Source organism: Kogia breviceps, chromosome 17 (assembly GCF_026419965.1).
Source record: "Kogia breviceps isolate mKogBre1 chromosome 17, mKogBre1 haplotype 1, whole genome shotgun sequence".
NCBI lineage: Eukaryota > Metazoa > Chordata > Mammalia > Artiodactyla > Physeteridae > Kogia > Kogia breviceps.
Genome location: NC_081326.1, coordinates 6,759,677 through 6,787,007, shown reverse-complemented (window position 1 = coordinate 6,787,007; position 27,331 = coordinate 6,759,677). Strand labels below are relative to the sequence as shown.

The 27,331-nt window shown below is 44.5% G+C and overlaps 1 protein-coding gene across 6 annotated transcripts in view; it reads left to right on the top strand.

The window, feature by feature from the left end:
* CA8 (carbonic anhydrase 8) overlaps positions 1-27,331 on the top strand; it is a 219,301-nt gene that overhangs the window by 60,850 nt on the left and 131,120 nt on the right. For 2 of the 6 annotated variants that reach the window (XM_067017958.1, XM_067017959.1), the window contains exon 3: positions 19,957-20,142. The exons of the other annotated variants lie outside the window; for them this stretch is intronic. In XM_067017958.1, the coding sequence (XP_066874059.1) occupies positions 19,957-20,142 (186 nt within the window). The remainder of the gene's footprint in view (positions 1-19,956; positions 20,143-27,331) is intronic. 6 annotated transcript variants of the gene reach the window in all.

The window sequence follows — 27,331 nt, the reverse complement described above, 5'->3', positions numbered from 1 at the left end:
CATTTTAGAGTTGAAGTCGTAGTGAATGCAGAGCCCGTGTTCCCCTTGGCCGAAGCCCTCGCGGTGGGCATATTCCCAGGACGGCCCCGGGCGGCTCTGTGCTCTGGCAAGGACGGACCTCGGGGTCCAGGCAGCGGCACGGTCCACCCTGTGTGGGAGGCTCCACGGGCTGTGGGAAGGGCGGACTTGGGTTTCCTGACTTTTGTCCATTGATGGTCTCGCTCACAGAGTGGCATTAACTTGGTTTTGTAGGCTGAATGAAATCACTGGCAACTTTCTGATTTGTTCTTTCAGCCCAAGTCGAGGCTGGTAACTAAGCCAGGAATTCCCAAACTTTCCCAGGCCGGCGCGGAGACACACTGGGCCGTCTTTTTCTTCTGCCCCGTCCGTCTGCAGGCCAAGCGCACGTCCGCCAAAGGCAAGCTCTGAATTTGAGCTTTGTGCCAGTCTCTGGGAAGACACCCGCGAGTGTGTGACGGGGAAAGTGACAGCGGCGGTGGCGACATCTGCAGTGCCAGCCCCGTCCCTATCTGCCGCAGAACGCGTGTGGGCGCGCTTTATGAGAACAATCCACCCGCCAGAGAATGGGGCTTTTGACATCAGCTGAGGCCCGGGCTGCCTTACAATGGGAGGCCTGTTGGTGAAAGGGAGCCTGTTTAATGAACTGAGAATCAGAAGCCAGCTCCGGCCATCTGGACGGAGCGTCTCTGGAGCAGCTCTTCTCTGTAAACGGCTGCACTGAATTCGGCACGTCGCCTTCCCGAGAAAGCAACTGCAACCGTAAATTCATATTTCAAAATCGTGCGCTTTTAGATATTTGTGGGTGTGCATGCGTTGGAAAGCATTGTATAAAGGTTAGATGTCACCACCTTAATTAGCACGGAAGCCTGAGAAAGCGTATCCCGCTTTTGGTTCTGAGGTCAGTAATGATAATGGCTTTTTCCTGACACCGGGTGGCCATGTCCTGTCAAGGATGTGCAAACACTCTCTGAAAATGAAATCCGTTAAAGCCCTAATGATCAGGTGAGGAAGGCAGGTGGTCACGATTGTCACCACTCGGCTGGCAAAACACAGAGACCCGGGGGGGATGGTGACTCACGACCAAGGTCGAGTGGCAGGTGGGAGGTGGAGCTGATAGCTAATTGTGTCCTCCAGCCCCTGCCTGGCACTGGGGAAGGACGTGCAAAGCCGCGGCTGACTCTTGCTGGCAGCCTCGCTCTTCGCAGCCGGGATGCAGGTGGCGCTGTTGTGATCCTGGCGTGAACTTCAGTGCGTCAATGAGCACGTTGGCTGGCGCCGGGTCCCCGCTGAGTGTCACAGGGCAAGACCCGGGCTTGAGCGGTGCATACCGAGGTTCTCCTAGCAGCGTCTCATTTACTAGCTGTGTTGGAAAGAAATCCCTCCCAGCTAACCGGGTACCTCTGGATCTTAACAGCTGTGGTTCATAAGGGACTGGGGAGGGGGTTGTGTTCAAAGCGCCTTTCAGAAAAGTGTCACCTTAGAGGGGACTTTCCCTTCTGATCCAGGAGGACGACCGCCACCAGTTCTCTGCTCCGAAAACCAAGCCCGCAGGAACTACCAGGTTCTATTTTCTTACAACCCATTTTAGCAAGTGTGCCTTCACACCGCCTTCGTTGGCAACAGTCCCGATTGGAAGGGTTTTAAGTCCAGCGTGTCCTAGAAGATGCCCCACACGGACTGTGTGGCTGGGGGCTGGCAGTCGCGGTTGGATCGGGGGACCTCGAGGGTCCCTTCCAGTCTGAGATGTTATGACTTCAGAACGAATGTGTCTCAACTCCCAACATGAAACGGGAATAACTACCTAACTACCAATTACCGAGTACGTTACGTGTTCCAGCCCTGTGCTGAGATCTTAACGTGTTACTCTGAATTCTAACAAAACTGTTGTGAATATCACCCCCAGTTCACAGATGAAGAAACTGAGGTTTAGAGGAATTAAAAACCTGTCTGATAACACAGGTTTAAGATTTCGTAAGTGACGGTTCCCTGGAAGTTGATTCCAGACCAGGCTAATTCCGTGCGCTAAACCCACAACTCAACCAGGACCAACTTTAGTCGCCTTGTGGTTCCCTCTTGTCAGATGAGCTCAGATCTCCAGCTCTCAGCGTAGCTGGCGCTAGTCTCTTGTCAGACTCAGTGTGGAAATCGGAGAGGAAAACCCCAGACAAAGGCTGCGGAGGTCCTGGTGCACGAAATCTCCTCTCAGCTTCCCATCTTCCTGCCAATCAGAGATTCTCTAACTGTAAATTCGAATGCCCTTGAAGAGATAACGCATTAATTGTCACCCATTAACACTATTGTGTAAATTGGTGTAATTTAGCAAATGCTTGGAAGGAAGAAACTCGAGGTCCTTAGGTCCAGATTAATTCCGACATGGGCACCAGCACTGGGGAACTCTGAGACGTCTGTTCAATAAAGATTTGTTGACTTAATGCCCAGTTTTGCTTTCCAGTGGGTCGAAAGCATAATATTTATTAGAAGGAATGCTTAAAATTCTGACCTATGTGTATGGGGAACACGTATAATAAACTACAATTTTAAAAATATGGTCTGAGGAGTCAGATTTATTATACATGTAAATATACTTTTGTCCACAAAAGGAGATATCTGTATCTATATATCTTTATCTATATTACATTTAGACATCTATATCTGTCTCTTTCTCTCTCTGTATATATTTGCTTTTTGTGAAAAAATTATCCCTACCATCTGATCCCAAGGGAATATTATTTCTCATCCAGTCTGTGACTAACTGTATTACGAAGTAATGCTTCCTGTCTTTCGAGTGGGGTACAGGTCCAGCAGCAGTCTACCCAGACTACTTTTAGCTGTAAATGTTTTGTGACATCACAAGTCACTTCTCTTCCACAATTAGCTCTAGAGGTTTTATGCAAATAATTAAAACTTCTTTGTCATAAAGGAGATGATAATAATAGCCAAGTGGCCTTAAGCCGTGTGAAATATGAAAGTACAATCTAACACTCATGGTGAAAAAGACAATATTTTAGAATAATTCAAGCTTTGCAGTTTGTTTTAACTTTGGAATGAAAATGAACTCAAAAGTTAAAAAAAAAAGAAAATGGCTTTATTAGATGCCAGGGTGTTGAGACACAAAGTATACAAGCAGATACTGCAAGAATATAGCTTCATCTCATCGCTCAATGCCCATTAAAAAATCAATACCAAGCTCAGATTTCATCCATGAAGCTAATTTTTTTTTTTTCAGATTTTATGAGCAGTTTTTCAACTTTGATGTTTTCTAAAATGCGCTGCCGGCTCAGCTGGAAGTTGCCTGATGACACTGAGTGAGGAGGATGTCAGCCTGCCTCCTGCTGGCTGCCAGGAAGACGAGGTTGGTCTGAGCTGGGTCAGGGGCCTGCTGACAGTGCGTCCCATGCGGCCCCAGGACACCCGTTGGCAAGGGTGTCACTGAGGCTCTGCAAATCTTGTGAAATGAACAAAAACCCCTGACTCTGATATAGATCTTTCTCGCTGACATTTTAACATTCGAAAGATGTCATGAAAATTTCAGATGGCTACGTAGAGAGGCAAAATCTATTCCACTTTTAATGCCTATGAGTAGTTTCTTTCTCCTTTTTTTTTTTTTTTTTTTTTTCAACAAGAAAAGGGAGCATGGCAAAACTGTTTTGGAAAATATGAGCAGTGGAAGTACCTCGTTAGATGGGGATGCAGGAAGGAAGGGTGCGGCGAGGGGGGCCGCCAGGGCTGCACCGCACACTCCCGCACCTGGTGCTGTGTGTTCTGAAGTCCGCATCCTCCGGCAAGGGCCCCGTGGCGCTCGGCTCTTTAAGGGGTACGTGTGCTCCAAGGCTGCTGCTGGTGGAAGGCTACTCTGCATCTCTGAGTTTTTCTAGAACTATTGCTCTTCCCTTCTCCTTGACTCCTGGCTGCTTTTCTGATCAGTAGTATTGCCTCAATATACTGAAAGGGGAAAGTATTGGCGAAGTCAATCCATCCGTCATTCAAGCAATCAATTTTGATGTCATGTAATGAAACATCTGGTGCAAGAGAGTCTGGCTAAAACAGGATTTCGAAGGGATAATAATGGAAATTTAATCACAAATCTATGTATTTTCAACACTGACATTTCACACAGACATTGGTTGTAAATCTCCAATGTCACAATGTTTTTGTCTTATTACATCTCATTAATTATCTTGTTAAAATAATAGTGTAAGTCTTCCAAAATTCTTTTGGAGCTGGCTGGATAAGTAAGATAAGTAAATCCTAAATTCGTGAAAGTATACACATTTCTGTTTGAAGTTAGGTCATATCCAACTGAAGAAGCCTTAAATTACTCCTTCACCCTTTGTTTTCCTGACCAGCAAATATTTATTAACACTAAACGTTAGGCTCTGGCACCTGTCTTCCCAGGTTCTAGACTCAGACTACAACAGCGAAAAAAACTGATAAAATATCTCTGCCTTCTTGTAGCTTATAGATCGGTAGTTTAGAAAGTCAATAACTATGATAAATAAATTTTAAATTGGGTAGTGATATATCTTCGCATGGCCTGCTCTGCTTCTGGGTGTCTGTGTCTTCTCTTCTGTCTCTTATAAGGACACTTGGCATTGAATTTAGGGTCCGCCCAGGTTATAGCCAAGATGACCTCATCTCAAGATCCACTATTTAATTCCATCTGCCAAGACCCTTTTCCCAAACAAGGGCACAATCACAGATTCCCGAGATTAGGATGTACATATATATCTCTTTTGGGGGGCCAGTGTTCAACTCCCTACAGGGGAGAACAAGAAGAGCTGTTGTTTTCTGTTGTAAACTGGAGGGCCTTTCTGTTAAGGTGGCTTTGAATAAAGACCTGTAGGAGGCAGGAGAGGGAAGCACGCGGACTCTGGAGCTGAGAGCCCAGGAAGCAGGAGGGGTTGTGACGGCCTGGCGTGCGTTGTAAAGGCCAGAGAGCGGACAGAAGGGGCGAAGGCAGAGACAAGGAGAGCGGGTCAGGCCCGACAGTAAGCCAGGAGCGGGCGGTGGCCCGAGGCCCCGTGGCTGCTACAGACGCGGTGAGAGGTGGCTGGGCTCTGGCCGTGTTTTAACGATGCTGCCGACAGGATTTGCTTGTGCATCAGATTGGGGGTGAGAGGAAGAGGAGTCAAGGGTGACTCCACGTTTTTGGCCTGAGTTACTGGAGAAAAATAAAGTTGATGTTTACGAGATGCAAAAGACCTGGGGTGTCAGAGACCCAGTCCTGGGTGCTCGGCTGTGAGCTAGGGTTTTGGGGCTGGAATCGGCTTCTGGTCACCTGGATTCAGGTGGTGCTCACGCAGCGGGGCACACAGTCTGGGACAGGCGGGGTCTGCGCTGGAGATTCAAATCTGGGACCTACAGCATAGAGAGGAGACTGGGGGAAACCTGCCAGCGTGGGAAGGAAGGAGAAGTGGTCCAGGGGCTGGGCCAGGGTCACTCCAATGCTTAGAGGTCCAGGAAGCGAGGAACCGAAGGCGTCTGAGAAAGAGCAGAGGTCAAGGGGAGGTCAGGCAGCACGAGGCTGCAAGTCCAGTAGAGAAAGTTTCCACTTGCTCAGCTGCATCCTTCAGCGTGGTTCTTCCTCCCCGTCCGTCATTTCTCACGACGCCCTGTTCTTTCCACTTGCACCGTCCTCCTCATGTCACCACCTCACATCGGGGTGACAGTGCTAGCACCAGTTTGAGGCGCAGAAAGTGGGATTTCAGAGCCCATTCCATCCGTCACAGGCGTACTGGTCTCTGCCTGGCTCATACGCATGGCTGTCCGGTGGGGCAGGGGGCCCTTCGACCAGCTGATGGAGAGAAGAAAGGCCAAGCTTAGTTCACGCTGGGCCAGCCTGGAATGCGACGCGGGCTAAGACTGGACCACGGCTGTTCTCCGGCCCCACGCAGGGGGACCCTAAGGGACAGAGGGCAGGGGACATCGAGGGGCGGGGAGTTGGATGGTCCATCTAATCACCCTCTTAGTGTGTGAAGGGAACGGCCAAGGCACGTGGATTCCCGGGCGGTGTGGCCGACGGGCTGGCGGGATGGTCAGAGGCCTGCAAGGAGAAAGCCTGGACCCTCAGGGCAGAGCTGGTCGGGGGGAGAAGCAGGGGGACCCAGTGTGAAGGGCTTTGTTCCTCAGGTGAGACCTACAGACAGCATCCACTGCTCACCAAAGCCAACCAGCCGCCCCGTCGGCCTCCCCAGGGCTGGCCACGTGGCCTGAGGCTGGAGCAGCCCGGCTGGCAGGATGGGAGGAGACGTGTGACCCATCAGCAGGGCCCCCGGTCACCGAGACTACTGGCGGCGGCCAAGACAGGGGTGCAGCCGCGTCACAGCCCACCTGCCTCGCCTGTGCAGGGCTGCCCCCTTCGTTCCCTCACCGTGTGTTTCCCGAGAGCACGCCCTAAGGACCGCTCTGCGGGCAAATAACTGTCCTGGGCTGAGACCGGGGGGGACACGGAAGAAAGTGGAAAACGGAGAAAGAGAAATGCACATCCGACACGACGTCACTGACTGACGCAGAGAATGCTGCCTCCTGTCTGTATCTCTGTGTCTCTGTCTGTAGCCCACACGAGTACATGCAACTTTTATCTTCGCGCACGTGTTTCAAAACATCCACTAGGTGGCGAAGTTGCGTCAAGTTTGCCGCTCAAACAGTCCATAAACGCAGCCGAGGGAGCTGCATTTATGGACTCATTTATTTAGTTATTTAACCGTTACTGAGATGAACTGATGGGTGCTACCCGACGAGATGCATTTATGGCTCTTCTTAGTGGCCTAAGCTTTTCAATGATCGGCCCGAGAACATTATACAGAATTACAGTGCTCTTGTGATTGACTGTTAGTACGGGACGGTTTTTAGGAGAAAGAGATTAACTGGGTGGGGATACGCTAAAATTTTTGCATAATCATTTTTGTTGAATGCTGACTCTTTGTAAGTTTGTTATGATTTACTCTAAGCTCTTTTAGATTTGCGAGATTTTGTTTGTTTGTTTGTTGGGTTTTTTTGAATCTCTGGAAATGAGTATTGATTGAATGATAACTGCAGATGAAGGAAATAATTTTATTCATTAAAAGGCCTCATCCATTGATGTGCTTTTTACATTTCAGTGTTCAAACACTGGGCAAAGGAATTTCTTTTCATACGCATTGTTATTCTTGCTGATTATTGAGAAAGCTTTATTGAGGTCACACAATGTAGGTTAATAGAATTGAGTAGACTGTGCGTTCTTGGTTGTAGCTCGGAATGGTAGGGGATGCGTTCCCGATTCAGTGGCCAGCCATCCCTGACCCGGGAGCACTGCCCCAGGAATCCTTGTTGCTTCCAGATGACGCTTCTGCATGGGCTTCTAGTCCTGTCACCAGGGTTAAGAGCCCTGGACAGCAAGGGTTTCACAGCCCTCGAACTCAGAGTGGTTTTTACAGTTGGACATTCTCAATCCATTTGATGATATAAATACTCACTTTGAGCCACCATGGAGTGAAATGTTTTCCTTCTCTTCCCTCCTGCCAAATTCCATTCTTATTAATAGACCTGTATTACAAAAAATCATGCTCACTTATGATATTTTGGATTTTAAGAGGTAACATTTGTGGGAATTTGTTTTCCCTTTGGAATGTAAGCACCTAGATAATACCCATATTTTGCCTCTTGACCTGCAAAGCCTATAGTATTTATTATCTAGCTTTTACAGAAAACGTTTACTGACGCCTGCGGTAGAGGGTGTGTCCAAAATTATATGTAAAATAGTGTGTGAAGCATGTGAATTTTCTTCTGGAGAGAGGGTCCCTGGCTTTGCTTCATCTGAAAGGTGCATGTGAGCACCAAAATGTTAAGAACCACCAGTGTCACTGGATGAGGGTCTATCCACTGCCTTTAATAATAATAATGGGGCTTCCCTGGTGGCACAGTGGTTGAGAATCCGCCTGCCGATGCAGGGGACACGGGTTCGTGCCCCGGTCTGGGAAGATCCCACATGCCACGGAGTGGCTGGGCCCGTGAGCCGTGGCCGCTGAGCCTGTGCGTCCGGAGCCTGTGCGTCCGGAGCCTGTGCTCCACAACGGGAGAGGCCACAACAGTGAGAGGCCCGCGTACCACAAAAAATAAAAAAAAATTAAAAAAAAAAATAATGATGATGATGATAGCTCAAATCATTATGGGGCCAAGGTACAAAGAATGATCAAAATATTACCCATCTGAATCTAAAGGGACCAGGTGTAGGGCTGAATTGAATTATTAAAAATTTGCAAGCGACTCTTTAGTCATAATCACAAATCTTATTATATTTTGCTGGGAATAGTGTAGGTGCTTAGTAAGTTATAGTTTGATCAACTTTATGACATAATGTGAAAAACAGGAGCCTCCTTCTTTGATGCACTTGAGAAAAGCACGGTGCTTGGCACTGAATAGGTGTTTAATTTGGGTCCATGACTGAATGACCCACATGAACACAATTAACTGGACATTTGAACCGTCAAAGGCACATAATTAGGGTTATGCAATCATTTGTTCGTATGAATTTGGAGCTAACCTCACCAGGATGGCACCTACAAGGAGTGAGGCTATAAATAGTGGTTTTTGGCATTTCCTGCGTTTCGTAGGGCCCACTCTGTGGTTTACGGAGCGATTGCAAGGCTCTGAGGAATTAATGGCTTTTAGAAAACAGACAGGGGCAGAGAACCTTCTGAGAACCAACAGTGATTCCTTAGAAGGCAACTTCCATAATTTAGTTCCGTTCAGTTACAATTTCTGGAAGGCCGAGTCTTCTAACCTTTTCAGATCCCACCCCTGTGAGTATATTCAGAAAGACTCGACGGGCGTTGCTCACACCAAACACATCCTTCCTTTCTGGAGCTGGCTCCGGTTCATCCTTTCTGCAAAGCCGGGTGCAGACCTGCGGTCATTACCACTCCCACTCATTGGAAAGAAGCAGGGGCAGAAAGGCAAACAGAGATGAGACCGTTGCCTGGAATCAAAGCCAGTACATTCTTGCTCAACAACCTCGGAAGCGCTGTCTCGAAGGACTGTCCTTTCTTTCCCAACAGGATACCTGGCCTAGTTTACAAAAAGGAGGAGGATTCAGACACCTTCTCCTTTGATTGAGCTGTTTGTGTGGCTGTGAATTCTGGCAAATGTCTCCTAGGGCTTAGCTGAGTGGTATAAGTACAACGTCGCTGGCTGTTCCAATTTTGGAAACTCCCGAGATTGCCTGAAGACGAAGGGGCCGCGCGGAGCTGCAGCCAGCAGTGCCTGACGCTCTATTCTGACTTCTGCTCCCACAGACCTTTCTAATCCTCTTGGACCTGTTGTGGAGAGCAGCCTAGGGAAGGGCAGCTAGAGCAAAAGCCGCCGGATACAGACTTAATTCAATCTAGCAGACATTTACTGAGCACCTCCTGTGTGCCAGATGCTGGGCCAGGTTCCGGGGCTGGAAAGATGAATAAGATCTGATTCCAGGGCTTCCCTGGTGGCGCAGTGGTTGAGAGTCCGCCTGCCGATGCAGGGGACGTGGGTTCGCGCCCTGGTCCGGGAAGATCCCACGTGCTGCGGAGCGGCTGGACCCGTGAGCCGTGGCCGCTGAGCCTGCGCGTCCGGAGCCTGTGCTCCGCAAAGGGAGAGGCCACAGCGGTGAGAGGCCCGCGTACCGCAAAAAAAAAAAAAAAAAAAAAAAAAAAAAAAAAAAAAAAAAAAAAAAAAGAAAGAAAGATCTGATTCCAGAACTCAGCGCCGTCCCGGTCTGCAGGTGGAGAGGCACAGCTGCATGAATAATAAAAGAGAAGAACGAGGCAGGGGATTTCGTCACTAAAGGGATGACACAGATGTGTCTTCACTGATGAGGAGATGCTCACAGGTAGAGAAGGGGCAGGTGGGCAGCCTGGGCCGAGGAAACGGCACAAGCAAAGTTAAGAAGGAATCCTGGTCCATGGTGTTTGCGGTGAAAGTTGAAAGGATGTTGTCTCAGAGAGAGGTGGGAGAAAAGGCTAGAGGTGTAGGCTGGACACACTTGTTACAGCTGAAGACAGAAAAGCAAAGATAAACAAGTCTCCCCTCCCCCTCCTCGTGAAGCTTACTTACCTTTGGAGGTGAGGACGGATAATAGATATAAAACACAGGCCGAGGGTGGGAGGGAGGGAGACGCAAGAGGGAAGAGATATGGGAACATATGTATATGTGTAGCTGATTCACTTTGTTGTAAAGCAGAAACTAACACACCATTGTAAAGCAATTACACTCCAATAAAGATGTTAAAAAAAAAAACACACACAGGCCGATTATTTGGTGTGATTATCAGTTTGCTGAAGCTGCCATAACAAGGTACCACAAAGTGGGTGATCTGGACAATAGCCTTTATCGTCTTACAGTCTGGAGGCTGGAGGTCCAAGATCCAGGTGTCTGCAGGGTTGGTTCCTTCTAAGGCTGTGAGGGAGAATCTGTTCCGGCCGCTCCCCTAGCTTCCGGTGTTTGTTGCCTTTTGCAAAAGCTCCACCCTGAACTCTGCCTCCTTTATCACATGGCATCTTCCTGTGTGTGTCTCTGTGTCCAAACTTCCCCTCTTAATAAGGATACCAGCCGTATTGGATGAGGGCTCACCCTAAGGACCTCATCTCAACTGGACCATCTGCAAAGACCTTTCTTCTAGAAAAGTTACATTCTCAGGTACTGGGGATTCGGGCTTCAACATTTCTGGGGGGGACGTAACACAACCCATATTACTATGTTAGAGTGTAATAATCCTCTGGAGCCAAAGAAAGCATCGTAAGTGTGTTGAGGGGTCGTCTGTGTAGGAGGCAAGGTATGGGGAAGTTTGCAATTTTCGGTAAGGTGGTTCGGGGTATGACTCACTGCAGAGGAGAAATTTGAACAAAACCTCGAAGGAGATGAGGGAGTTAGACTCACAGATGTTGGGGGTAGTGTTCTGGGCAGAGGAAAAACCAGTGCAAAGGGACTGAGGTAGAGTGTGACCGGTGAGGCTGGAGCAGAGTGAGGAGAAGACGATAGAAGGGGATGAGGTCAGCAATCATGAGACACGCAGGGTCTTATTGCTGCTGGGAGGACTTCATCCATGGAGCTACTGGGCAGTTCTGTTTTTTCAAAATTTATTTTATTGAAGTACAGTTGATTTAAATGTTGTGTTAATTTCTGCTGTACAGTAAAGTGACCCAGTTATACATATACATACACTTTTTTATAGTCTTTTCCATTATGGATTATCACAGGATATTGAATATAGTTCCCTGTGCTCTACAGTAGGACCTTGTTCTTTATCCATCCTGTATATAATAGTTTGCATCTGCTCACCTATTGGTCAGTACTGAGCAGAAGAGTAAGATGATCTGACATAAGTTGTAAAAGGTTCGGGGGGAATTCCCTGGTGGTCCAGTGGCTAGGGCTCGGCACTTCCACTGCTGGGACCCGGGTTCAATCCTTGGTCGTCAGGGAACTAAGATTCTGCAAGCCGCGTGGCACGGCCAAAAAAAGAAAAGGTTTGGGGGTTGCTGTGTTGAGAATAGTCTGGAAGCAGGGGCCCGGGTAGATGTGGGAAGGTGGGTTAGGAGATGACTGTAAGAGTCCAGATGAGAGGTGGAGGTTTCTGGGACCTGATGGCGAGTGGAGGTGGCGAGAACTTTAGATGAATTGACTTTGAGCTACGTTTGGCACACGCGGGTGGAGATGGGGATGGAAGCCGAGGCCAGGCTCTGGAGTTCACACCAGCCTAGGCCGTCTCATCACTTTCACAGAGATAAGCCTCTCTTTTATGAGGTCATGGACTTATTGTATATACGCAATAGGACACTCCAAGGGTGTCCCTCTGTTTTCTACGGAAATGGCTTAGCTCCTTAGAGGCTCCTGAAAGGCTTCAGAATGTCTAGTTCTGAAGACTAGACATTCAGTGACAGGGAATCATGTCCTGTGGACTCTCTCTTCTGAACAACAGAGAAAAGACACACAGAGGTAAGTAACCCAATATGATCCAGACATTCTACTTCTGCATCATTTGGGTCTGGTACAATCCAGCGCCTTGACTTTCTTCACTGAGTGGTGGGCTTTGCAGTAGCTGTGCTGTAGGAACCTACTCTACTAGGCAACCAGGCAAAGACAAGTCAGAGTTGCTTTGGGGTCGACATAACCTCACCCTAATCTACTTCTCCAATTAAACTGTGTGCCGAATTCTGAGTCCCTTTTATCCCTTCCTCTGTCACTGGCCTATTTCAGGCCTGAATTTCCTCTCACCTGGGCTATTGGAATAGCTTCCCCAACGGTCTTCCTGCTTCTCATCTCTCTGTATTTCCTTCTAAACCGTTCTGACAGTTTTTTCCAGAATGTGTCCCCTAAAATATAAAACTGATGATAGAGGTCACTTCCTGCTCCCTCTTGACACCCTTGGATGACCTGTGTTGTCTTACGGAAGCCTGCATTCTCTGTCCTGGCCCACGAAGCTGTTCCCAGCGCGGCCCCGACCTGCCTTTTTAGCTTCCCCTTCCTCTGCTGTTGACCTCAGACCTCGTCCTCACTGTGCAAGCCCCCTTCCCCCTAACCTGCCCCCGTCTATGCCAAGAAGAAAACTTTCATCCACAACAGTAACCATGATTGACTAGTCTGCATTTCCAACTGTATCATCCAGTCTCTTGGAATGATCCAAAGGGCGTGGATTTCTAAGTCGGCAAGACCTGGACTCCACTCATGGCTTTGAAAATGATCACCTGTGTCACTTTGATCAGCTACACAAACTCTCTCTCAGCAGCAGACTCGTCAGAGGTTCTCACCGAGTGATGGCTGTTATTAACAAACACCAGTTCGGAGCTCGGGGGAGAAATCATCCGGAGGTAGACTTGGAGGAGGCGTGAGCATCTGTGGGCAACTTATAATTTCCCAGGCGGGGTGGTGTGGAGAAAGAGACAGTGACCCAGGACAGAACATGCACCGTTAACTGACATTAGGGTTCAATCTAACGCATACTCACATCCTACCAATTTAAATTCAACTAATTTAGATTTTATGACACTGCAGGCAAAACTGGGTTGGAGCTTACTTCTGTGCTATTTATGAGAAAATTAATAGGGAGAACATGATTCCGAGCTCTAACGTGGGGCTGTTTAACCTACTTAAACAACTCAACTGAAGCTCTGTTGGAACCCGCTTAGCGAGATTAGGTTATGTAGAGACAATGGGTTACTTTACATGATTTAGAGATGTACAATTAGAATGTGGAAGCCAGAAAGGATGTTGAGATCATCGGCATATGTCCCTCATTTTAAAGATGAGAAAACAGAGGAATCAAAAAGGTCAGATGACTTGTACAAGAATAAACAACACAGAATAAACAACAAAACTGCTGAGATTTCTGGACAGCTGACTCCTGAATTGCGCTCCTTTGAATATGCTAGGCGTCACCTTTTACATGACAAGTGATCTCACTGTTTTCTCCTAGGCCACACCTGGTTAGCCATTATTTCTATTTTTGTACATTCTTGATGGTAATTAAGGAAGTGCTATTTATAAATGATCGCGTAATCCAGACTGACGCTTGATTCACGCCGGTGTCCCCAGTGAGGTTCTGGAAAGGGTGACAGGGCTTTGGCCAGTTTACTTGGGCGGTTGTGAAAGGGAGACCGCACAACAAGTTCCTGTTGGCGGGGTCACTCTGAACAAATGTTCTTTATTAAAAAAAAAAAAGAATTGGCCTCCAAATACTCAATTAAACTCACTGGTCCTCAATTAGGAGCGTTGTGAGTTTCACATTTGTTGTGCAGAGTGGATTTTCTGAACCCTAAAGTCCGGCAGGCTCAGCAGCCTAGTCTCAGCTAAGATCTCAGCATTTTATGAACAAGACAACACTCTCCCCTTGTGATCTGATGGCAGAGAATCTGGCCGACGTATTTGCAGCGTCACATTTTTTAGCCCTTCTCATTGGCTGAAATATGAGCAGGTACATATCCATCTCGTTGGAGGTGTCCCGAGAAAAATTAGCTGACTGAGGAGAATGGTCTTTAACTGGTGGATAGTTTAATGTAGATCATCGTTGGCTATAAAGTCTTTTTTGTACACCTGAAACTAACACAACATTGTTAATCACTTATACTCCAATATAAAATAAAAAGTTTAAAAAATATACAAATAAACTCTCCTTTTAATAGACAAGAAAAAAAAACCTTTTTTTTTTTTTTTTGCCAAGAGTGTAAGGTCCTCAGAGTTACTCTTATCTGACTTCTGTAGAATCTGAAAAGAAGGAAATCTAGTGTGATGCATTTTCAAAAGGTCCATGTATTTGTTTGACTTAAAAATTTGTACCCTAGTACCACTGCCCCAGGCTGTCAAGACAAAATAAATCAGTGTGTTAATTACTCGAATAAGATAACAGTAGAAAAATAGCTTCAGTTAATGGAATGGGAACAAATGGAAGCCGTATTATTCCACTGCGGAAGATTACAAACTAGGCTGGGATTCAGTACAAAAAGAAATCGGTAAAAACGTAAACTTCTTCACTCTGCAAACCACAAACAGTTAAACACTACAGTACGGAGCAAACTATGACTCACCCTTTAACCTCTGAAATTTCCATGACTCTGTCTTTTTTTCCTCTTCTTCTCGGATTTAATAATTATAATGGGAATAAGAATGCAGATCAGCCTTAAATATTAAATTAAATTAAATATTATATATCCTTTATCTTTTTTGCTCAGAAAGATAAAGAACATAGGAAAGACACTGGTATGAACCGTGCTGAACTCGTAGTTTTTATTAACCCACACGGACTCCAGCACGTGGCTGGGTGGCTATGGGATGCGCCGGATGCTCTGTGCCCAGCTGGAAAGCTCCTTTCTTTCTTTCTTTTTAAAATTTTTATACAACTTTTAAAATTTGCTTTCCACTTAAAGTTATCACAAAATATTGGCTCTGTTCCCCATGTTGTACGATACATCCTTGAGCCTGTCTTACACCCAATAGTTTGTACCTCCCACTCCCCAACCCCTAGAGTGCCCCTCCCCCACCCCCATAACCACCAGTTTGTTCTCTACATCTGTGAGTCTGCTTCTTTTATGTTATACTCACTAGTTTGTTGTAGTTTTTAGAGTCTACATATAAGAGATCTCATACAGTATTTATCTTTCTCTGTCTGACTTATTTCCTTAGCATAATACCCTCCAAGTCTATCCATGTTGCTGCAAATGGCTAAGTTTTCATTCTTTTTTATGGCTGAGTAATATTCCATTGTATATATGTACCACACCTTCTTTATCCATTCATCTGTTGATGGACACTTAGGTTGTTTCCCATGTCTTGGCAATTGTAAATAATGCTGCTATGAACGTTGGGGTGTATGTATCTTTCTGAGTTAGTGTTTTTGGCTTCTTTGGGGGATATATATCCAGGAGTAGAACTGCTGGGTCATATGGTAGTTCAAATTTTAGTTTTCTGAGATACCTCCAAACTGTTTTCCAAAGTTTGGAATGTAATTAGCTCCACCAATTTACATTCCCACCAACAGTGCACAAGGGTTCCCTTTTCTCCACATCCTCGTCAACATCTGTTATTTGTGTTCTTTTTGATGATAGCCATTCTGACAGGTGTGAGGTGATAGCTCACTGTGGTTTTTTTAATATAAATTTATTTATTTATTTTTGGCTGGGTTGGGTCTTCATTGTGGTGCACAGGCTTCTCATTGCCGTGGCTTCTCTTGTTGCGGAGCACGGGCTCTAGGCGCACGGGCTTCAGTAGTTGTGGCACACGGGCTCAGTAGTTGTGGCTCATGGGCTCTAGAGCGCAGGCTCAGTAGTTCAGTAGTTGTGGTGCACGGGCTTAGCTGCTCCGTGGCATGTGGGATCTTCCCGGACCAGAGCTTGAACCCATGTCCCCTGAGCTTGAACCCATGTCCCCTGCATTGGCAGGTGGATTCTTTTTTTTTTTTTTTTTTAACATCTTTATTGGAGTATAACTGTTTTACAATGGTGTGTTAGTTTCTGCTTTACAACAAAGTGAATCAGTTATACATATACATATGTTCCCATATCTCTTCCCTCTTGCGTCACCCTCCCTCCCACCCTCCCTATCCCACCCCTCTAGGTGGTCACAAAGCACCGAGCTGATCTCCCTGTGCTATGCGGCTGCTTCCCGCTAGCTATCTAATTTACATTTGGTAGTGTATATATGTCCATGCCACTCTCTCACTTCGTCCCAGCTTACCCTTCCCCCTCCCCATATCCTCAAGTCCATGCTCTAAGAGGTCTGTGTTTTATTCCCATCCTACCACTAATCTCTTGATGACATTTTTTTTTCTTAGATTCCATATATATGTGTTAGCATACGTATTTGTTTTTCTCTTTCTGACTTACTTCACTCTGTATGACAGACTCTAGGTCCATCCACCTCACTACAAATAACTCAATTTCGTTTCTTTTTATGGCTGAGTAATATTCCATTGTATATATGTGCCACATCTTCTTTATCCATTCACCTGTCAATGGACACTTAGGTTGCTTCCATGTCCTGGCTACTGTAAATAGAGCTGCAATGAACATTGTGGTACATGACTCTGTTTGAATTATGGTTTTCTCAGGGTATATGCCCAGTAGTGGGATTGCTGGATTGTATGGTTGTTCTATTTGTAGTTTTTTAAGGAACCTCCATACTGTTCTCTATAGTGTCTGTATCAATTTACATTCCCACCAGCAGTGCAAGAGTGTTCCCTTTTCTCCACACCCTCTCTAGCATTTATTGTTTCTAGAGTTTTTGATGATGGCCATTCTGACCGGTGTGAGATGATACCTCACTGTAGTTTTGATTTGCATTTCTCTAATGATTAATGATGTTGAGCATGCTTTCATGTGTTTGTTGGCAATCTGTATATCTTTGGAGAAATGTCTATTTAGGTCTTCTGCCCATTTGTGGATTGGGTTGTTTGTTTTTTTGTCATTGAGCTGCATGCGTTGCTTATAAATATTGGATAGTAATCCTTTGTCAGTTGCTTAATTTGAAAATATTTTCTCCCATTCTGAGGGTTGTCTCTTGGTCTTGTTTATGGTATCCTTTGCTGTGCAAAAGCTTTGAAGTTTCATTAGGTCCCATTTGTTTATTTTTGTTTTTATTTCCATTTCTCTAGGAGATGGGTCTAAAAGGATCTTGCTGTGATTTATGTCGTAGAGTGTTCTGGCAGGAGGATTCTTAACCATTGCCCTACCAGGGAAGCCCTCATTGTGGTTTTAATTTGCATTTCCCTGATGATTAGCAATGGTGGAAAGCTCATGATTTCTAACAAGTCCATGTTGCTGTGAATAAAAGAATCCAAGGCCTTCTCACTAAAAGTTTTGGCCCTTTGTAGCAAAGGCAACATCATTGTGTCATGATGTCAAGTTCTCTTTGGGGCTGTGGCTCTGTCTCCAGTGTCCTATCTTTCCTTTCTTCTCTCTCTCTCTCTATTTCTTCCTTCCTTCCTTCCTCTCTGCCTCTCTGGCACATAGTTGGTGCCAAATAAAAACTTGCTAAATGAACGTCAGATGAGCTGTGTTGAGAAAGTTAATTGGACAGGAAGGTCAAGAAAGTTGTTCCAGGAGATGTATCTGAGCTAAGTCTTGAAGGCTGTGCAGAAATTCATCAGATAGAGAAGGATGAAAACAGTAATCCAAGTGGGAGTGGGAAACACTGCTTATATAAAGACCTTGGGTTGATTTAGATCATCACTTTGAAGTGATGGCTAACAGTGATGTAAAGGAAGGGATCATTGTCTAGCTGAGATGGTATTGAAAATATTTGCTAAAATATTTTGAGGACTTGTGTTGAACAAGTCACCTTGGTGAACTTCATCCTGAAAACAAGTCTGTGATGGATCCTTACTAATTAAATCAGTACGTGGGTATATAGCAAGTGGTTAGGGAGGTTAGGTAACTCACACAGCTAATATGCAGATTTGAACTCAGTTTTCTCTAGTTCAAGAGTCTAAGCCATGCCTTAAATTTATGAGTAAGGAAGAGTAAGGAAAATGCCTTAAGTTTAAGAGTCTAAGACAGTGCTGTCTAATAAACATGTAACGTGAACCATATATGTAATTAATTCATTTTTTAGTGGCCACATTAAAATATAAAAAGAAGCATGTGAGATTATTTTGAATGATACATTTAACCAAAATATTATCATTTCACCATGTAATCAACATAAAGAAATTACTGATGAGACAACTTACATTCCTTCTCCCATATTGTCTTTAAAATCGTGCATATTTTACATTTAAATTACACCTCAATTTGTTCAATTCGTGGCATTTCAAGTGCACTTTGGACACAAGCAACATTGGACAGCGCAGGTCTAAGCCCTTAACACAGTCTCTGAGTCTTGTATGATTTTGGTTGGTAATTGGGTCGTACAAAGGGCTGAAGCACGGGTTTTCACCCTTTTCCTAGGAAACTCCAGATTCAGCATTTTGCTCTTAACGTCCTCAGTTTTATTTATGGAAACTGTGTTAAGTCTATTTCTGTATTTCATTTCTAGGACATTCCTATTTAACTGCATTTGTTCTCTAAACTTGGTCAGAAGAGACACGATAGGGTTGATTACAAGAAGCAGGTAACACTGTCTTGTACTTGTCCCTGACTGTGATCAGTGTCTGTATCCAGACTAGCTCCTGAGTCAGCTGAGGGCAGGTTAGACCTCCAGGGCCTAACACATAATAGCTGTGCTATAAAGTTTGCTGGACCTTAAGTGAATGTTTCTGCAACAGACCCTGTCAACTGTTTCTTTCTTTTGGTGAATTACTTGGAATCAGGCTCCTATGCAAGATCCTGAAAGGTTTCGCCTGTATATCTGTTCAACTCTGACATAGATTTTAGGACCCAACAGAGTCACAAAAGCAATCTGTATATAAGTGAACTTGCTATTTCTCATAAGTTACCAGTATTATGAAATGGAGAGTTTTTATTTTTTTAATTAATTTATTTATTTTTTAAAAAATTTTATTTATTTATTTATGGCTGTGTTGGGTCTTCGTTTCTGTGCGTGGGCTTTCTCCAGTTGCGGCGAGCGCGGGCCACTCTTCATCGCGGCGCGCGGGCCTCTCACTATCGTGGCCTCTCTTGTTGCGGAGCACGGGCTCCAGACGCGCAGGCTCAGTAATTGTGGCTCATGGGCCCAGTTGCTCCGCGGCATGTGGGATCTTCCCAGACCAGGGCTCGAACCCGTGTCTCCTGCATTGGCAGGCGGATTCTCAACCACTGCGCCACCAGGGAAGCCCGAAATGGAGAGTTTTTAGAACACTCTTGAAACATTTAAAAAACAAGACCTGGGACTTCCCTGGTGGTGCAGTGCTTAAGAATCCGCCTGCCAATGCAGAGGACACAGGTTCCATCCCTGGTACGGGAAGATCCCATATGCCGCGGAGCAACTAAGCCCGTGCGCCACATCTACTGAGTCTGCACTCTAGCGCCCGCAAGCCACAACTATTGAGCCCGAGTGCCACAACTAGTGAAGCCCACGCGCCTAGATCCCGTGCTCCACAACAAGAGAATCCACCACAATGAGAAGCTTGCGCAACGCAACAAAGAGTAGCCCCCTCTCGCCGCAGCTAGAGAAAGCCTGCACATAGCAATGAAGACCCAGCACGGCCAAAAATAAATACATAGATAAATTTATTAAAAGACAACAAAAAAACCCCAAGACCCGATAAACCCATTAACAGGAATATGGTTTAGTTTGCAGAGTGATTCATAAAGTTCATGATCCTTTTTAAATTCATGTTACCCAAGTTTGACGATTGTCTTTGCACAATCACCAAGACTAAGGTCTACATGAAAACAGTGGGCCTTGGCTGTCAGGACCTTGCCTGCTCCAGGTATTTTTGATTGTATTATTCCCATTTAACAAATATGAGAGCTCAGGTTGGGATATGCTGCTGATAGGAGCAAAGTTTTCCTAACAGTGAGTTTTTTTTTTTTTTTTTTTTTTTTTTGCGGTACGCAGGCCTCTCACTGCTGTGGCCTCTCCCGTTGCGGAGCACAGGCTCCGGACGCGCAGGCTCAGCGGCCATGGCTCACGGGCCCAGCCGCTCCGCGGCATGTGGGATCTTCCCAGACCGGGGCATGAACCCGCGTCCCCTGAATCGGCAGGCGGACTCTCAACCACTGCGCCACCAGGGAAGCCCTAACAGTGAGTTTTTACTCTGCTTTTTGGTTGCTGGAGATATAAGTTTCATCTTGCAGACTTCTATTTGGTATTTCAACCACGTTCCCTATACATTCGCACATGTCAGTTGTTCTCTCTGTAAAACTTGCAATGGAATTTTTACTGGCACACAAGTGTAGATTCAACCTTTTTGCTTATCCTCCGATCTCTATCAGCAAATTGAGGTTTGGGATTTGATGGGGTCATGTCAGAATCAAATTCCCTTAATTCTCATTTTAACACCGTGTTCTGTCTAGTTGAAAGGGCTTCTGCTCTCTCAACATTTATTTCTTCAACATGGGATGAATCAAAAAAGGAAGTATTAGAGTCTTGGGTTTTAAACATCGGTCTGAACTCTGGCAGTGATGGCTGATGTCTCCTACGCTGCGGATTCTTAACTACGGTATATGAATGGGAAGTTATGGGTTTGAATGTCTTGATCGAAAATGACTTTATAACATATCCGGTGTTGATGACTTGTCCCGATTTCACGCATATTTTCAGCAGAGCTTCATCTTGTAAACACACGTTAGCAATATTAAACTGTTAATTTGATGTTTACAGCTCTGTGATTCACCTTTTCTTAGGAACAATACTATTGTGTCTCCAGTATTTTTTGGACCATTTTTTGGTGACTTTGTTCTCGATTTTTTTGGGAACCATATTCCTGTCGGCTGAAGCTGTTGTAAGTAAATGAATAAATGAAACCCTTACTCCTGTGGAGCTAGTCTGTTCTTTCGTTTTCCTAAACTTAGAGTCAAACCGCAATATCTGACCAGTACCGTCTAGTGGGATTTACCATGATTACTTCTAAGGTGAAAATTTTACATTTGATTGTTAATATTCTTCTTTAAAAAAGTACTGATTTTTTTGGGGGGTGGGTGTTTGGAAGGGGTCTACATTTTTTAAAAAGTTTAGCTAGAAGTAAAATGCTTACTTTTCAGTTGGACATACCTAAATTGAAAAGGACTCAATAGAATTCACATCCTGAGTCCCTGAAAATAAATACAAGCATTTTATTATAAGTGGATCATATGTCTTGAGTTCAATGAACAAAGAGTGACCTTAATTGACATCTGGAAAGCCTTCCTTTACAAGTATTTCCAGAAAGAAGGACTTCAGAAACTGAAAGCTCGTAAGTTTTAACAGACTCCCCTAACCTACAGCTGGCCAATAGTGAACAGCCCTATAAAGCGGGTCAGCCCAGTCAACCACGTGAGGGCCAATTCAGCCAACTCTCTTGGGAGGTTCGGTGAGTAGTTATACTACTTAAAGTTGGATCTCAAAAGGGGCTTCAATGAGGTGTTGTTTTTTTTTTTTTTTTTCCTGAGATTTTGGTAAATAGTTTTCCATACGGAGATGCTTGTTTGCATGTTCTAAATAGCAGAGCTTCGAGACTCAGCTGCTCATTTTTCTGAGTATTGGAGTAGAAAATCTTGCCTGTGTCCTCCTGTACTCTTAGCACCCTCACTGCAGGACTGGTGCCTTCCTACTCTGCATATGACTTTTTTTAGGTGTCTCAGCTTTTCTAACCTCACCCCCTCTCTCAGCCTACTACAGACATACACGTGTTGGCTTCTAAATGGCAACAGGGAACTCCTGCACTTTGAGGTGCTGGCAGGAGGGTTCCCAGGATCCCAGGGTGCTGTGATGTCATCTTTAGGGTCATGTGCCTGAAAGTCGTGCAGCCCATTTTCTAGATTCTCTCACTTTTACTTCTACTTTATTTTATTTTATTTATTTTTGGCTGTGTTGGGTCTTCGTTGCTGCGCCTGGGCTTTCTTTTAGTTGCGGCGAGAGGGGGCTACTCTTCGTTGTGGAGCATGGGCTGTAGGTGCGTGGGCTTCAGTAGTTGTGGCACGCGGGCTCAGTAGTTGCGGCACACGGGCTTAGTTGCTCCGCGGCATGTGGGATCTTCCCGGACCGGGGCTCGAACCCGTGTCCCCTGCATCGGCAGGCGGACTCTCAACCACTGCGCCACCAGGGAAGTCTCACTCTCACTTTTAGTTCTGCGTGAAACCTAACCCACATTGTTTTTGTTCTCCTATGTTGAAATTACTTCGCTGAATTCAGTTTATATGACATGCCATGGATATACCTTGAAGGACTATTATAAATGCCTTATGAATATTCTTGTTTACTATAAGAATATTGGTGAAGACACAGGGTACTAAATTAAAGAGAAACTTCTTTATAAAGACCTACCACAGGAGACATTACCCTCAGATTTCAGATACTGAAAGTTAAATAGATTTTGCTTATGATTCCATTTTCATAGTGATTGCTAGAGAGCTCAGAGTCAAATTTTCAGGCCAGCTCAAGCAAGTGTACATGCTGTTATGCACTATTTCATCTATGGCTTTATTTTTATCTTTCAACTATTAAGTTTCTAAACTCAGTTTCTACTTGTTTTCATGTTTCATTGTACAAATTTCTGGACTTTACATCCTTTGGAACTAGATATAGTATAAATAAAGAAATAGCACAGAACTAATTACTTTTGGGGTGGTGGTGGTTAGAACCAATTAAAATGTCCACAGAGTGCAATTCCAGTGGCAGGAAGTGACTCCAGCATCTATGGCAGTGGGTAGGCCTTCAGCAGCTGGGTGGGTAGCAGACTGCGGTCCTCACAAACAGGGGATGGGAGCAGAGAGACAATAAAATGACAGGCTCAGGGTGACAGCAGACGGGATAGGAGCCATCCTCCCTCCTCAATAAAAATACCTTCCAGAAATAGCTGGAGCCGGGACTTTCTAATGGGAGGTGCTGGGATCACAGATCGATGGATAAATCAGTGGTTTACATGTCACTGCTGTTGGGACAGCTTGATTTTAAACAGAAAATTGGGTTGGTCTAAGGAGACAAAAGTTACATACAAATGAGGTAAGCAGTTCTTCAGGATGAATTCTGAGGGGAAGCTCCACAACCTGCTGTAAAGACTGCACTGCCATGATTTGAACTTAGCCCTAAGAATGAAAGTCTTGCGTTTTCAGGAGTCTTTTGTTAAAGATCTGTAAGTCTGAAGCCAACACAGTGAGATTTGGCTGTCACTACCAATACACGGGCACTAGCCTATCAGATCGTTTATGTCTGGGAGGGGATATGAAAGCAAATGTGTCACAGAGGAAAGTATGAATTCTGCCTGGTTTGGGACATAAGACCCAGAGGACCTGGGAGAGAGAAGAAATGCCATGAGAATAGAACTGGAATCTGTATCGCTGTGGTTTAAGAACCATTCTAGAACTGAGGAGGCTAGAAGTCCTACACCAAGGAAGGCAGTCCTCAATTCTGACTGATACTGAGCAGGACCCTGGAGGGCTCCTGGGCAGAAAAGCCTTTCTGTGTCCCCTGTTTCTTGATGACAGGAAACAGGCTTCAGTTCAGCCTCCGTGACCTTCCCTGAGTTCTAACAAGCAGATTCAAACAGTTGCTAATTAGGGAAGGGAGGCGATGCCAGACAAGGGAGGAACAATCAAAAGAAACAATAGTACAGCCTTGGGGCAGGGTCCCTGTCCTCCCTCAAGAAACACACAACAATATCTCTGAGCTGTTTTGCAGGTACTGAGACCCCCACCAGGTGGGAGAAGTTAGCTCTGTGCTGCCCACAAGCACATAGACCCCAGACGGGTTGGAACCAGAAGGTTGATGATGCCGCCTCCCACTTACCTCACCACCGACCAATCGGAAGAACGTCCATGAGCTGGCCACGCCCTCTTTGAGCCATTACTATACAATTGAATCAGAGAAGTGAGAAAATGCAGAAACAAAAGGAAACAGTCAAAGGAGACCAAGTAATAACAGTTTAGTCAGTAAGCAAAGCCAAGGACCTTTAGTTGCTCCTCAAGGGCTACAGATAATATTCTGAGCCCTATCCTGTGAGCTGTCTTGTAGATACTGAAACCCTCACCGGGTGGAAGAAGTGAACTACACGAGGAGCAGGCTGTAGCCATGACGAAAGCTGCCCAATTCCGAGAATTGGCCTCAAGGAAATGGGAACAAACTGACCCTGGAACTGAAGATTAACTGTAGTTAAAACAATCAAGATGACACCGATCAGACCACTGATGACCAATTTCAAGATGACTGTCGGAGCTGCCTGTGCCGTTCCTGCGTGTAGCCCCTCCCCGCACCTGGAAAAGCTCTTGCCCCCTGGTTGTTGCCGGCAAGGTGTCGGCCTTTGGACAGGAGTCCTCCTCTCCCCCACCCCAGTTGCCAGCATCCAAAAGAAAGCAAACCCTCCTTTCCACCAACCTTGGCCTCTTTATTGCCTTTTGAGTGGTGAGAAGCCAGACCCCACCTTCGGTTATACTAAGAGTTCTTATGTGTTCTCGAAACAAGTCCCTTATCAGATGTATGATAGGCAAAAACGAGTTGGGAAGTGTTTCTTTTCCGCTCTTTTATGTTTTGGAAGTTATTGTAAAGAATTGGTATCAATTCTTCTTCAAACATTTGGTAGAAGTCATCAGTGAAGCCTTCTACTCCTGAGCTTTTTATTGTGGGAAGTTTTTTTAAAATTACTTTTTGATTAATTCAATCTCTTTACTTATTATAGGTCTATTCAGATTTTCTTTCTTTTTTTTTCTTTTTGCGGTACGCGGGCCTCTCACTGCCGTGGCCTCTCCCGTTGTGGAGCACAGGCTCCGGACGTGCAGGCTCAGCAGCCATGGCTCACGGGCCCAGCCGCTCCGCGGCACGTGGGATCTTCCCGGACCGGGGCACGAACCCGTGTCCCCTGCATCGGCAGGTGGACTCTCAACCCCTGCGCCACCAGGGAAGCCCGAGATTTTCTATTTTTTTTGAGTCAGTTTTCATAGTTTGCGTTTTTCTTGGAATGTATCCATTTCATCTAAGTTACCTAATTTGTTGGCATACAGTTGTTCATAGTATTCCTTTACACAGTAATTCTTTTTATTTATGTAATATTTGTAGTAATGTTCCCTCTTTCATTTTATGATTTTAATACTTTGAGTCTTCTTTCTTTTTTTCTTAATTAATCTAACTAAAGTTTTGTCAATTTTTTGATCTTTTAAAAAAAAACCCAACATTTGGTTTTGTTGATTTTTCTTTATGGTTTTTCTAATCTCTTATTAATTTTAGCACTAATTCCTATAATTTCCTGTCTTCTGCTTGCTTTGTGCTCAATGTTCCCTTCTTTCTCTAGTGACTTCAGGTGAAAGGCTAGTTTGTGGATTTAAAAATCTTTCTTTTTCTTTTAAGGTAGGCATTTGCACCTATGAATTTCCCTCTAAGCATTACTTTAGCTACATTCCATAAGCTGTAGTACTATGTATGTCTTCATTTTCATTCTTCTCAAAGTATTTTCTAATTTTCCTTTTGATTTTTTTTCTTTGATCCATTGATTATTTAGTAGTGTGTTGTTTACTTTCCAAATATTTGTGAGTTTGCAAAATTTGTTTTCATTTTAAATTTCCTATTTCACTCCATTGTGATCAGAGGAAATAACACTGCATGATTTCAGTCCTTTAAAACATGTTGAGCTTTGTTTATGGCTTAATATATGGTCTATCCTGGAAAATGTCCCATGTGCACTTGCTCTCACCTGTGAATCAAAATTTGCAGAGCCCCTCACTGTTTTGCTGCTGGGCTTAGGGAGTTGCTCTTGGTGATTTTGAATTCTCCTGTTCTCAGGGCACTCAGATGCCTCAGTTTCCTTCTTCCACATGAATGGAGATATCGAGTAGGTCTTGTCACTATTGGTGGTTCAATCCACACTTCTAATAATTTGAAATTCTTATCAACTAGTTTTATTGTAGATTCTTACATTCCTCTGATAGTGTGGTTTTACCCTAGATATCACCATACGAATACATATGTGGTTTCCTTCAACTTCTTAGATCACACCTAGAAATAACTCTATACTTTTAAATCTTTATGTGAATCACAGAATACTGTTTCTAAGCAGAGGGGAGATGACAGAACGACTATCTAGGGTTTTTCTCACAGTGGTGAGGTCTCTGAGTTTGCTTAAACCTGATGAGCTGGTGTATCTAAATTTCATTGTATCTGAACTTTGTCTCTAATCCAGTTCTAAAGAGCTTCAGAAGGGAGAAGTGGCAGTTTAAGGCCATTCTATTTCTGTGTTAAAAAATATTCTCCAACCTAGAAAATTAATGTCTTCACCCTATGAAATTCTTAGTCTCTTGAAATCACTATGTTTTTAAATAACCAGGCCTTGATCCTCAATTAGAACTAAAATGTACAAAGTCCTTAACTGCCAAGGTATTTGATGATCTACTTTCAAGGCAAGCCTAAAGTTATAAGCTAATCATATATATGCTAAAAGAAATCACAGTTGAATTATGGTTACTTTTTCATTATCAGAGATGAGGCTTGGAATTTTCAATGAGTTCCCAAAGTCAGTTATTTTACATGTGTATGGGGTTAAAAGCAGTGAACATTTCTTTGCTGAGCTGCTGATGTATAAATCTGGGGCATATCCTACTTTACTAAGTTCTGTAATAAAATGTAAGAGCTGGAGCTATTTTTAAAAAAAAGCAATGCCTACTGTGTTGAACGTTTCACTTGCTCAGAGACAGAATGATGGGATTAAAAAAAAATCATAATCATGACTGACATTCCTATTCCTAGTTTCTTTGGTCCAGTTATTAATTACTGTAAATCTCATTTAAATTTTCCATGCATTTCCTTATCAACAAGTAAAAGTGTGTGATCTCTATTTCCTTTGGAATCACATGGAGATGGAGAGATAAATAATGGGAAAGAGTGAAATAAAACAAAATAGAAATTATAAAAATATTTGCTTCTACATATTTCAAATACTTGAATTCACAAAGAAATTTGGTTTCTTTGAAGATTAAAAAAATGGCAACTCAATGGTCTACAAATGGACTGTTTCATTTCATTCAGTGTGTTTTCTATAATTTTTTCTCCTTAGTAATATAAAACAGTTTCTAGCTTGGTCCTCAAATTCCCTAGTGATATGTGTTCCAGGGTCCTGCTATCTGTTGGAGTAGAGACTGAAGGGCTATTGGGAAAGTATGATTCACAATTTCTGCAGCACTGTAAGCCTCCAGCAACGCGAGATGGAATAGGACAGTGAAGGGAGAGAAGCAGGAGTGCTAATAGGCAGTGCACCACTGAAGAAGTCCTGACCCCCTTTCTAGAGATCACTGTCAGCTATGTGCTTTTGGAA